Source organism: Pseudonaja textilis, chromosome 12 (genome assembly GCF_049901715.1).
Source record: "Pseudonaja textilis isolate UNSWEBS1 chromosome 12, rPseTex1.2, whole genome shotgun sequence".
NCBI classification, from domain to species: Eukaryota; Metazoa; Chordata; class Lepidosauria; order Squamata; family Elapidae; genus Pseudonaja; species Pseudonaja textilis.
In genome coordinates, this window is record NC_142001.1 from 1,417,425 (window position 1) to 1,430,269 (window position 12,845).

General features: G+C 44.7%; 1 protein-coding gene across 2 annotated transcripts in view; it reads right to left on the reverse strand.

The window, feature by feature from the left end:
- Window positions 1–473: 473 nt before the first annotated feature.
- ZC3H12B (zinc finger CCCH-type containing 12B) overlaps window positions 474–12,845 on the reverse strand; it is a 55,498-nt gene continuing 43,126 nt past the window's right edge. For both annotated transcript variants that reach the window (XM_087940846.1, XM_087940845.1), the window contains 3 exons: window positions 5,006–5,240; window positions 3,492–3,598; window positions 474–2,133 (listed from right to left, as the gene is read on the reverse strand). In XM_087940846.1, the coding sequence (XP_087796972.1) occupies window positions 701–2,133; window positions 3,492–3,598; window positions 5,006–5,240 (1,775 nt within the window). In that variant the 3' untranslated portion in view covers window positions 474–700. The remainder of the gene's footprint in view (window positions 2,134–3,491; window positions 3,599–5,005; window positions 5,241–12,845) is intronic.

Here is a 12,845-nt window from a genome sequence, read left to right on the forward strand (position 1 = left end):
TCTAAAAGACCTCCCCCCAAATCCAAAGCACCCCATTAGTTGTGCATCCATGCAATGAGCCCCCCCACGCCCCCCAATCTGTGTTTCTATTTTCCTCACTTGGAGAGTAAAGATTTCTCCAGTGAGCACAAACCTAAGTTGCCAGAGCACTGAGAGTTGTTCAGATCAGAAGCGCTCACCGTGAACCACTAAGACACAGCAACTGATGGGGCTTCGGGGAAGCTCTTTGAAAGAGATGGACCAGAACAGGCCAACCTTCAGTGTGTGAGGATGTTCAAATGTACACAGCACATTTTCCTTGGAGCACCTTGTCAGTTAACACTGGAAACTACAAAATTCACTCATGCAATATAATTGCTAATAAGTTTGAGGGACTCACTTCAAACATAGGACCTTTTGGATTCAAGAAACAATATATATCCATGCAAAAAGTATGCACTTCCTGTAAAATACACCTTTTTTTAAAAAAATCCCAGCTTTAAAAAATTATTTAATACTTACTTGTAATACAATCTGCTTTTTACAGAATTCTTCAACCACATATTCAGTGCAAATGCCAAAACAATGTACAGAATGGTATACCACAGCGTGAAACTATTCCCGAAATAGAGAATATCTCTATAGGATCACGGGGACCTCCTGCAGGATGCTGGTCTGGTGTAGTCAGTATTTCTCTCCAAGAATCCAAAGGGATACCCTGCTAACGTCCTGTTCTCAATTTGGCAACAATCATAGCTGCCAACTGTTGTGCATCAGTCATGTGTGGATTCTTCTCCATCACGGACAAGACGACGCCAGCAGGAAAAATATTACAGAGGTTCTTATAGGTCTGGTACTGATGCTCTGGGATGACGCAAGGTTCTTGGGGCTCCCCACAAACCCCAATCCAAGGGTTACGCCAGAGTTGTTCCATCTTCTCAGGCATGCTCCTCACCATGACGGGCTCATAACACGGCTGCATGAGGTTGTTGCTCAAGGGATAGGAATGGTAAGAGTAGGCATCGGTTGCACATGGTAACGGATCCCAGCTGGCGTGTTGCTCTCGACAGAGTGGGGGCCTCCTCTGCCGAGTAGGGTTGCTTTCGTAAAGTCTTGAATCAGAAACACTATCCATCCTGGTCATAACTAGTGCACGGCTCGGTTGGGCCGTGGCTGATGATGGGTGAACATTTGGAGGCCCTGGGTAGTCTCCTGGGCAACTGGATCGAGCCCCAACAAGAGGGTGTTGGACATGTAGTGCTAAATGAGAAGCTGAATGCTTGTGTGGAGTATGTTTGGACCTTTCACTGCCGTAGCTCTGAACTCTAGTTAAACTCTCGTGGTAGCCATGAGAAAAAGGCTGAAGTCGGTTTTGCGGTGGAATTCGAGGAACTTTAGCGTGATCCTCTGAACTCACATCTCCTACCCCCAGGTACAGGTCGGTATACGAAGAGTAAGAGTCATTACTTGCATGGCTTAAGCAACTGTCAGGACACGGACTTGAATTTCTTGAGTAGACATCTTGGTCTAGATCAACTCCATAATAATCCGTGTTATGGATGTTGCTAATGTTCAAACTGGAAAAGTCGTTGAGCATAGAATAATAGCCGTGGTCTCCCAAAGATTCGTATTTGGGGTATGGGTCCGTGTAGTTGATCGAAGCCCCATGGCTGTTGGTGACCAGGATTGGAGGGTAGTGCATGCTGGTCATGTGTTCTAGGGAGGATTTCTGATGGATGAACTGAGAAGATGACCCAGGCACGGGGCTACTCGCTGACCGCGCATTTAAGGCCCCAACTGCATGGCTTTTAGGAGGTGGGAGCGTTGGGACACTTAATGCCGTAACAAGAGATGGGACAGAGCTGGCCTCAGGCTTCCGCATCATCGACAGCCGGTTCTCCGGTTCCACCGCTACAGACCGGATGCTTGGATCAGACTGGCGTTTCGGAGGATTGCGCTTCACTTCTGAAATGTTCTCACCCCCTTTGCAAAAGGCTGGCCCTGAACCACATTTGGCCAAGGCACCTTCACTCATGGTTTTCACCGCAGATAATTTTGCACTGATGCGAAGCTCATCTGCGACAGATCTCAAGGGCTGGTTTGTCCGTTCAGGGTGGTAATATTTACATTTGTGCCCATATGTGCATTTTTTCCCTGGGGGAAAAAAATCCTCTCTGATTAGGCATGTTCTTTGCCAACTATATGTCTTAACTGGATAACCCTAGTGAAATCTTTTGCTCTTACCACAAAAACATAAAATAAGACATTGGTATTTTCTTACATCATGATGTTCAGAATTTTCCTTATTAACAGATCCAAATTCTTGTCAAGGTTTTAATTCGAGTGACAATGCTCCATGAAGGAAGCTAGAGCAGGCTCCACAAATAAATGCATTCATTTAAATGTTCACTCAAAATGATGTCACTAAATGCTTTGGGGTTACAAACTCTCAGCTAAATTAGGACACAGTTTTGTTGTGATAGTATTATGCTAAGTGATCAAAGAGAATCATTAGGATCTATTCCTATCTAAAAACAACATGAATGAAGGTGCATATACATGTTCCAGGATAATGCTGCAGGATCCGATCTGGATTGGTCACCCAGGACCAGAGGCTTTGACTTCCAGGCTTTTGGACTCATGCTGGAGCTTCAGGGAACTTCTCTCTAGCCAAGTGTGTGCACAAAAGCAGCCAGGGAAGTGACCGGAGCCGGAGAAAGAGGCTCCTCATCAGTCAACAGGAGTATTCATTTATCACCAGCCTCTCAAGTACTTACAAGGCGAGGGTTGGGCAGCACAAGGAAACAGCAGCCAGTGACTTAAAAGCCAGCCAGCAACACACCCCAAACAGCCAACTTACAACAGGTACTATAAATACTACACACAGGACAGCACATACTCTGCCACAGAGAAGTTCTCTGTGCATGGGTTCCAGCATGAGTCCGAAAGCTCAGAAAACAAAACCTCTGGTCCCGGTGACCAAGCCAGATTAGATCCTAAACAAAATGAATTTCTTGGCTATATATATAATTGAAACCCAACAGGCAAGAGAGAGCAGAAAAACTAAGTCTTTACTCTCAAAGATCATGTTGACACTAACCAATGGATCAGGTGGTATAAATTAGAGAAATAGTATTTCTATGCTGTCTCCCAATTTTAAAAATTCAGAGTAAATTCTTGATTAGCCAATAAACTTACATTGTATTTTCTTCAAAGCAGTACTAATTTACTACCATTATGGGGTGCAAAATAATAATATAATTATTCAATATGTTGATTCCTTATTTTAATCTTCCCCAACATGGAGTCTTCCAGAGATTCAGAGGACTACAAATTACCAATTTAAATATATGCTGGCTATGCAGTCTGAAAGGATTCCACAAGCCTTTCGAGCATGGATCTCCAAACCTGGTAACCTAAAGACTTACGGACTTCAACTCCTAGAATTTCCCAGCCAACAATAAGAGAATGTGAGACCAAGTTTCTCCAAATCCCTCTTGTAACCTACTCACCATAAGGGCACGGTTGCTTTTTGTGTTCTGGAATAACTGGCTTTTTCCTTAAGAAGTTTTCAAGACTAGGGCCATGGCGTCCCAATGGATCATCAGGTGGCATAAACCTAGAAAAATAAAGCATTGTCAAATTTAATTTCTATTTGTTACTTCTTGTCCTGTCCGCAGGTGCTTTGGAAAATGAAAGACATGACAGTCTTCCAATATTTAAGGAGCTGTGACAGAGAAATAGGGGTCAACCTATTCTCCAAAGCATCGGAGGACAGGAGAAGAAGTAACAGTTGGGAAATCATTAAAAAGATCCAGCCAAGAACTTAGGAGAAATTTCCTGTCAGTAGGAACACTTAATCAACGGCTTGCTTCCAGAAGCTGTGAGGGCATCATTGTTGGAGGTTTTTAAGAAGAGACTGATTACAGCCATTCTTCCAGAATTGTGTACGCCAAGGGTGTCAAACTTGTTATCGTCATGGGGCATATCACAAATTTTTTCCTTTACTAAAATGGGTGCGGGCTGCAAGTTTGAAACCCCTGGTATAGGGTCTCCTGATTTAAGCAGAGGGTTGGTCTAGAAGACCTCCAAGGTCCTTTCCAATTCTGTTGTTCTGCAATCTATAAAGTAACCAGCTTCTAGTGGGTAAGAAGATCACACAATATTCTTAAGATTAAAATTGGCCATGACACAGATTTATTTATTGTACATAGTGCATACTGAATACAGACTTATGGTGATTTAAAATACTGTTGCTGAGTCTCAAACCAGCAGCCTTTACTAAGAAGCCAAGATCAAAACCACTTTTGTGGTTTAGTAGTAGCGAATTCAGAAAGCTTCTGCCAATCACTTTACTTTCCAAAAAGTAAAAGATAACTGAAGAACAAGCAAAAACTGCTAACCGAAAATCTAACAGGATTTTCCCACTAAAGAGGAAAAAATGTTATTCTAGCTTAGAATTATGGAGAGAATAAGAATTGAGGACTATAGAGAACAAATGTTTAAATCAGTTAACTACTATTTCCGTCATCCACAAGCATCAATTCTTGACCATGCTATTTTCAAATAGAGGTAGTCCTCAAATTCATTTAGTGACCGTTTTGAAGTTGCAAATGGCACTGAAAAAAGTCATTTATGACCATTTTCAAACAACCATTGCAACATCCCCATGATCACGTGATCAAAATTCAGCCGCTTGGCAAGTGGTTCATATTTATGATGGTTGCAGTGTCCCAGGGTCACATGATCCCATTTTGTGACAACCAAATTCAATCTGGAGGCCAGATTCACTTAATAACCATGTTACTAACTTAACAACTACAGTGATTTACTTAACAACTGTGGCATGAAAGGTTGCAAAATGGAGTGAAACTCACTTAACTGCCTTCCTTAGCAACATAAATTTTGGACTCAATTGTGATGATAAGCCGAGGACTATCTATAATGAGAATTGGACCCACACAAAAAGAAGAGGAAATCTCTCTAAGGAAGATTTGTGCACAGCAGATGAGGGGAAATTGCGTACTTGTCATTTACAAAGGAATACATAAGCAGCCGTTCCTCTATGAATTTCTTCCACTCTGGTTTCTCATTCTGAAGGTCCCGGTAATTGTCATTGGACACAATAATGCCATCAGACTCATAGGCCAACTTCAATATAAAGCGGTCATCATAGCAGACGACTCGTCTCCCTTGCACTCTCCGTGACGGGGTGAAAACAAGAATTTTTTCCTTCTCCAATCTGTGCAAGATTTCTTGGTCTGCAAAATTGGATTTACATAAGAATGTTAAGTTCAAGGTATTTGGATAAAGAGCATTTATTACGGTTTGTTCACTGTTGGCAGTTATATAACTATAGGGATTAATGTGACCCATTTGGTTCATTGACTTTATTTAATTCTTTTAGTTCAGGATGCCATAACTTTTCTTCAAGTTCTAGATCACACTTGGCTTTAAAAATAAAAAGTAGGCTTGAATTTATTTATATTTAAACTTAGTTAATACTTTATACATTATGTATGCAATCATGTTTCAGTTTCTCACATCAAAACAAGTACTTTTTGACAAGATCATTTTCTCTGGGGCCAGACGCAAAGTTTTGAGAGCTCGTGTAGCAGACCAGTGGCTTAGTTGCTATAGAATCTAAGTTACATTTAAGGATTCCAAAATAATTTTACAGAATTTACATATATTTATATATTTAACATTTCCAGTTCATATCACAGTCATTATTTCCCCACGCTATTAAGTTTTTGTCATAATATATAGAATATTTTAAAGAAGATATTAAGGGTGACTGGGGGATGTGTGGCTTGCTGATTGGGCATGGCTTGGTGGTCACATGATTGGCTGGAGTGGCTTGGTGGTCATGTGACTGGGTGGGTGTGACCAACTCAATGTCACTAACATCAAGGGATGCCTCACCTGGCCCCTCCCCTCCCAGCCATTCCTTGTCACACCCAGCCTCAACTTATCTATAGTTCTGTAAAAATGTTGTTCATCTTTTTTTAACTTTATTATCTATATACTATAGATGTGCTTTCTTGGACCACTGAAAGGAGGAAATGGCTCACATGCTTTGCTCAAGAGGCAAGAGGCTTTTAAGGGGCTGCCAGAAAGAAAGGGGGACAATGTATTTTCCAAAGGACCAGAAGGCAAGCAAGAAGCAATGGATGGAAACTGAACAAAGAGAGAAGCAAACTAAGACTAAGGAGAAACTTCCTGGCAGAAGTGGAACTGCTTGCCACTAGAAGTTCTGGATGCTCCAACACTGGAGGTTTTTAAGAAAAGACTGCACAGCCATTTCTCTGAACTGGTAGGGTTCCCCTCAAGGTCCTTTCTAAGCGTTATTTTGTTATTCTGACACCTTTCCCAGGACCTCTACTCAGAGTTTGGCATCCTCAGTTTTCCCGCCTGAGCAGGAGGTTGGACTAGAAGACCTCCAAGGTCTCTTTCAACCTTGTTAAACACACATGTATTTATGCCTCTGGACTATAGACGTTGAATGCATATATTGTAAACCTTGAAAAATACCTGGGAAAAAGAAAGGCAGTAAAATCACTCTAGGTATAGGGACAGTGTAAAATATTAATATATGATAAATAATGGAACAATTAAAATAATAGCACAGTTTTCTCTCCCCCCCTTCCTCTTTCTTTCTTTCTTTCTTTCTTTCTTTCTTTCTTTCTTTCTTTCTTTCTTTCTTTCTTTCTTTCTTTCTTTCTCTCTCTCTTTCTCTCTTTCTCTCTCTCTCTCTCTCTCACACACACAGACACACACACACACACACACACACAAACCTGGTCTGGGATGAACCGAATGATCCTGTGAGCTCCAGATAGCAGCGGGTGGTGGGAAAAGGAAGAAAGGAGGGGAGGTGTGCTGTGGTAGCGGGGCCATGGAGCACCCCAAGCCCTCCGGTACGGTACAGTACCTCTGTCTGCAGGTGTCGGCGGCATCAGCAGCAAAACGAAAGAAAGCGGATGGGTGGAGATGACGGCCGCCTCCGCCTGCTTCTTTTCATTTTGCTCCTGGTAGATGCAGCAGAGGCAGCTGGGGCAGTGGTGGCAAAACGAAAGGAAACAGGTGGAGGTGGCAGAGGAAGCAGATGGTCCTGCAGTGATGGCGCTTCTTACGGGAGGTAGCCGCCTCTGCCCGCTTTCTTTCATTTTGGCCCGGTAGAAGCAGCAGAGGTGGTTGGGGCGATGGCAGCAAAATGAAAAGAAGCAGGTGGAAGTGGCAGAGGCGGCAGAGGTGCTGCAGTGATGGCGCTTCTTACGGGAGGCTGCCACATGGTAGGGAGAGCTGGGAGAGTGCAGGGTAGGCCACCAGCCGAGCCCGGGGATTGGGGGGGCAGGTAGGGAGGCCCCAGTCAGTGCCACCAGTGGGATGGGGCCCACCCCAGTGGGGAAGCCAGCCAGCCGAGCCCGGGGATGGGGGGCGCAGGTAGGCAGGCTGGGTGAGGCTCAGGTAGCCCCGAAGATGGCTGCGGGAGGCCTGGGGAGCTCCGGAGATGGCTGTAGGAGGCCCAGGGACAGTGGGGAAGGGGCTAGTGTGACTCACAGGCTGACCTGTGAGCAGACAGGAGCTGTATCCCGACGAGAGGGGCCGTGGACTTTCAAGCTTTTTGTTCCACTGCAGCGAAAGGCAGGCAGCAATGGCTGGCCTGGCAGGCAGGCAAAAGCAGACTGCAGGCATGTCACGCATGCGCATGGTGTTGCACATGCGCGATAGGGACCGACTGGGCAGGGAGCGGAAGAGTGGGTGAAGAGGGGCAGGGCCAGCCAGAGGCCCGATTTACCAGTTCTCTGAACTACCGGGAACCATAACAACTGGTTCTATAGAACCGGGCCGAACCAGTAGAATCCCACCCCTGGTCATGCCCCTGTCAGAGTCTGAGGAGAAAGACAAACAGCTCACAGGGAGTGGGAGTGTGGCTCCGTTGGCTGTGGAGGAAACTGGAGAAGGACAAAGTCTGGCTGGAGTTCAAAGGAAGACCCAGCCCCACCCCCTCTTCATCCTACAGCACGCAGAGAGGAATGGAGAAGAGAGCAACATGCGCTGGGTGGCTTACGGGGGAGGAAAGGGCCCTGATTCCCTTCATCAGCCACAGCTGTGAAGAGAGTTTAAAAGAAATGCATGCTGAGTGCAGCAGCTGCTGGGAGCAAACGTGAGTTTATCTTTGCTTATCTGTGTTCCTGGCATCTTCCCAACCGTGTTGAGTTATTGCTGTGCTTTCACATCTGGAATTCTTGCTCCTGTCCTGTCGGAGTAATTACCTCATTTTGCCTTGATTATAGTTACAGTTTTTGTTGACTACATTTTGGACTTGATTCTCTGCAGCCAAAGGCTGTTCCTGGGAGAGTTTTTCTCCAGCCAGAAGTTAATCAGGACATTGAGGGCAAAGTTGGAGCTAATAAAGGGATTCCCATTGATTATCTGACTGTGTTGCCTTTGTGCCATGTCCCAGGTCATCACAGCCTGCTATTTCTTGAAAGTCTGCTTCTTTTCCTGCACTTTCTCCTGCACTTATTCAGTCCACAGCCACACTTGTTTGTCAATATAATGGTGACCTGATTTCTCTGGCAGTGGTAATGACAGAGTCACAGAGTGTTGACTAGGCAATGTTATTTGTGGCAGCACTGACAGATGTGAATACGATTTTTCTGGTCACTGCCTCTTTGTGTGTAAGTTCCACCATTTGATCCTCTCGGGGCCTGTGGTGCTGTCCATTTTCTTATGGCCTTTTATTTTCAGATCTGTAACTTGTGTAATTTGTAATTGGTGTTGTGGGGCAAGAACATCAGAAGGCATAACCTTGGTATTGCATACCATGGGAAGGTCACGTCTTCTCAAAAGAATAAAATCGATCTGACTATTTCCGCCACTGGTGAAAGTAATGAGTTGGTCTGGACGTTTCTTGAAAAATGTCTTGCAGATCATGAGATTCTTTGATTCTGCAAAATCCAGGATTTGAAATCCATCTTGGATTTCCATAACCTTTGTTCCCAATTACTTCCCACATGACCATTCAAGTCACCGCAGAGGAGCGGCAGATCTTTGGAGCAGGCACAGATTTTAGTCTGCAGTTCATTCCAGAACTGATCCTTGGTGTCCTTATCAAGTCCTGTTTGTGGGCATAAGCCACCTGGAGTCGATAGGTGGGTGTATCAATGGTGACAGACATGTGGCGGTCGGAGTGTCTCTGGACCTCAGGCACGTAGCTACATAGATCTTTGCTCATGACAACAGCAACACCATAGTTGTTGGAAGTGTATTAGTAAACCGACTTGTAACCTTCTCCAATGTCTGTGGATTTCTGTCCCTTCCATCTGGTCTCCTGAAGGCATCCTATGTCAATATGGTGGTATTTCAGAATTTTGGCTAGCTCACGGCTACAGTCAGTCAGTATTCTTACGTTGAGAGTGGCGATGCACAATGGTTTGGGCTTCTTTTGAGCTAGCTTCTTTAACCAGTCCCGCTCCTGAACCAGAAGCCCTTGTCCATTTTTCACATTGGTTGGGCAGGACCAGTGGTGCGTCACCTGCACAGGTGTCAAACTCAGTTTCATTGAGGGACACATGAAGGTTGTTTGACCTTGGGGATTGTGGTGGGCATGGCCAACTCGACGTCACTCATGTCGGGGGTGCCAGTGGTGGCCCAAGTTCTCTGCCAACGAAAACGAGCTCTTGAGCTCCATTTTTGGCTGTGATGGCCTCCTGCAACTCTCTGCCAGTGAAAATGGAACTCGAGAGGCCCTCTCGAGTTCCATTTTCACTGGCAGAGGCACCGCAGGCCAGTCCTTTGCTGTTTCTAGGACAGCCCCCTGGGCCAGATAAAAGCACCTGGCAGACTAGACACACCTGCCCTAGTAGCTTCGATCCATTTGTTGCAAGAAAATTTCCAAGTGGCCTGTCACCCAGGCTTGCTTGTGCCCAACGTATTAGTTCTGCTTTTAATAATAAAAGGGTTTCCCTGTCCAATTGTTTCAGCCTCTAGAGGGTGGCCGCTAATCTCAGTCTCTTAGCCAAGGGAACCAGCGTTGTCCGAAGACCCTTCCGTGGTCATGTGGCCAGCATGACTATACGCTGAGGCACATGGAATGCTGTTACTTTCCCACCAAAGTGATAGATATTAATCTACTCGCATTTGCATGCTTTCGATCTGTTAGGGGGCATAAGACGGGTTTAATAAGCTTAAATTAAATTTACTGAAATGAAATCAGGAGGGAAAAGAGTGATGATGAAAATGCACATGGGTTTTCTCCAAATCATCCTTAAAAAATCCAGAATTCATTGTCATCCTCTTTCACTAGATGGTGCTTTGCAAAATTAGCTCCTCTGTCAAGTGAGCAGCAACATTTCCATCTAGAGGAATGTATGAACGGGGAATTTTAAAGAACAGCAAAAAAAAAAAAAGTGTTTAAAAAGAACCCTGGACTACAGCTTTCAGAAACTCAAGATTAATGCTTGTCTTTCACATTTGGAGTCAAGATAATGGAGTCATTTTCATCCTTACAGCAAGGCTCTTAGCAACGAATGGTATTACACAGTGATGGGAGCCATGATTTTGCTGGTTCGTAGAGTAGCCTCAGAAGCCCCTCCGTCAATCCACAAGTAAGAGACAGAACGAGATTAAATCCTTTCAGCGCCTCTTTCTTTCCTACTAGGACGCCACCAATACTCTGACGATTCCTTTTCCCCCAAGAGGATTTGCCAGGTGAAGCGGACTGAAGCTATTAGTGAAGTTATGAAATACTAAAGCTACTTCCCCAAATGATTAATATATTCCTCCAGCAATTAGCAGACTTTTCTTCGAACACAGAATCTCTCCCCTCTTGGTTGTCCCCTTCCTTAATTCCATTTTGGTTTCCAGAAAAAAAATCAGCCGGGGGGGGCGGGGGTGGGGACGGGACAGACACTGATGCTACTACACTTGTGTTAATTTATATCCCACTTTTGACAGGGCTCAAAGTATATTAAAAGTGAGTACAACGGTTCGTTTAGTGACTGTTCAAATTACAACGGCACTGAAAAGTGAGTTATGACCATTTTTCACACTTACGATGGTTGCACATCCCATGGTCACATGATCAAAATTCAGATGCTTGGCAACTGGTTCACATTTATGACAGTTGCAGTGCCCTGGATTCGTGTGATCCGCTTCTGCAACCTTCTGACAAGCAAAGTCAATTGGGAAGCCAGATTCACTTAGCAACCTTGTTACTAACTTAACAATTGCAATTATTCACTTAACAACAGTGGCAAGAAACTCATAAAATGGAGCAAAACTCACTTAACAAACTTAGCAACAAAACTTTTGGGCTCAATTGTGGTCATAAGTCGAGGACTACCTGTATAAAGTGGAAATGATCTTAAGCAAATTGAGCATTCAATACGCTAGAATACAAAATAAGTACCAATCAACTCACGTGGTTCAAAACATTCCTCCATGCAAGCATTAATATAGCTCATAAGATTTAAATGGTTATGCACATTTTTTCTATTATATTCTGCAAAAATGATATACAAATACCCTCCATTATAATAGCAGGGGTATCAAACTCAATTTCACTGAGGGGCGCATCAGGATTGTGGGGGCCGGGGTGGGCGTGGCCGGGGCGGGTGTGGCCATGGTGGGCGTGGTGGATATGGCCAGCTCTCACTGCTGCTGTGCTCGCTCTCCTTGGCTCATGGGGTGCGCAGGAGGGCATTTCGTGGAGGCGTCCACAGACGACAGTACAGCAAAACTGTCAAAATGATGGCTCTGATAGTTGATCAGAGCTCCTGTTTTTTACGTGCAACAACTTTAGCATTTAAGAACAGAAATAAGTTAGTTGCTTTTCTATGAATACGTAATCCTTAAAAGGGCTCTCTTGTAGGGACTGACTGGTAATATAGCAAAGGAAAATATTTTTCCCTACTTGCTTCATCCTGTTTTTCCCGCACAAGGAGGGGATAATTTCCCAAGAGCTCACAATTCAAGAATACCAACGGGCACATGAGGGATCCCATGGTGGGGAAGGACGTGGGGGGGCCCAGTGACAGAACAGGCCCTCAAGGCCTCTTCAACCCACTAAGATACCTCATGCTTCTCCCCTCCCCTTCCTGCCACAAGGACTCGCTGACCTTGCAACCATCTGTCACCTCTTTAGGTTTCTCTGTTTCTTTGCCTCAGAGGAAGGGAGAGGAGATTTGGCTTGGAAATGCTTTTCGTGCCGAGAATGGACACTCCTGGGTGCTATAATAATCAGACGGCTAGTGTGATCTGCTGTCGTTGGGACGGGGGTGGGTGGGAGTTGGGTCCGGTCCCCCCCCAGATTTTGTTCTATTGGACTTTACTAATTTATTTGATTCTTTTTGTTAGTTTTTATTGTTTTTTATTTTGTTTTTTTGTTTTAAATATGGTTTTACATTGTATAAGCCGCCTCAAGTCGCCATGGGCGAATAGGCGGCAATATAAATTAAATAAATAAATAAAATAATGTCGTGCAGATTCAGGCAACTATTCCTCTTTTGCAGAGTCAGGGACCCAGAAACTTTCAATCTCGGTGCAAAAAGTCTTTCCTGATCTCCTGTCCCCCCCCCTCCAAAAAAACAACAACCCTTGTTTCCACTTAATGAGACCTTGTTGTCCCATGGAGCACAGTTGCATGCAAATGGGCGGAGAGGGAGAGACAGAAAGAGAGAGAAATCCAACGCAATCTGTGTGTGTGTGTGTGTGTGTGTGAGAGAGAGAGAGAGAGAGAGAGTGTGTGTGTGTGTGTAGGAGAGAGAGTGATCTTCAGTCAGGGCACTCAAGCTGCTGGCCGCAGCATGGGCAATAGGAGCCACCTGAGCAGTGGGGCAGTGGGGGGGTGGAATACG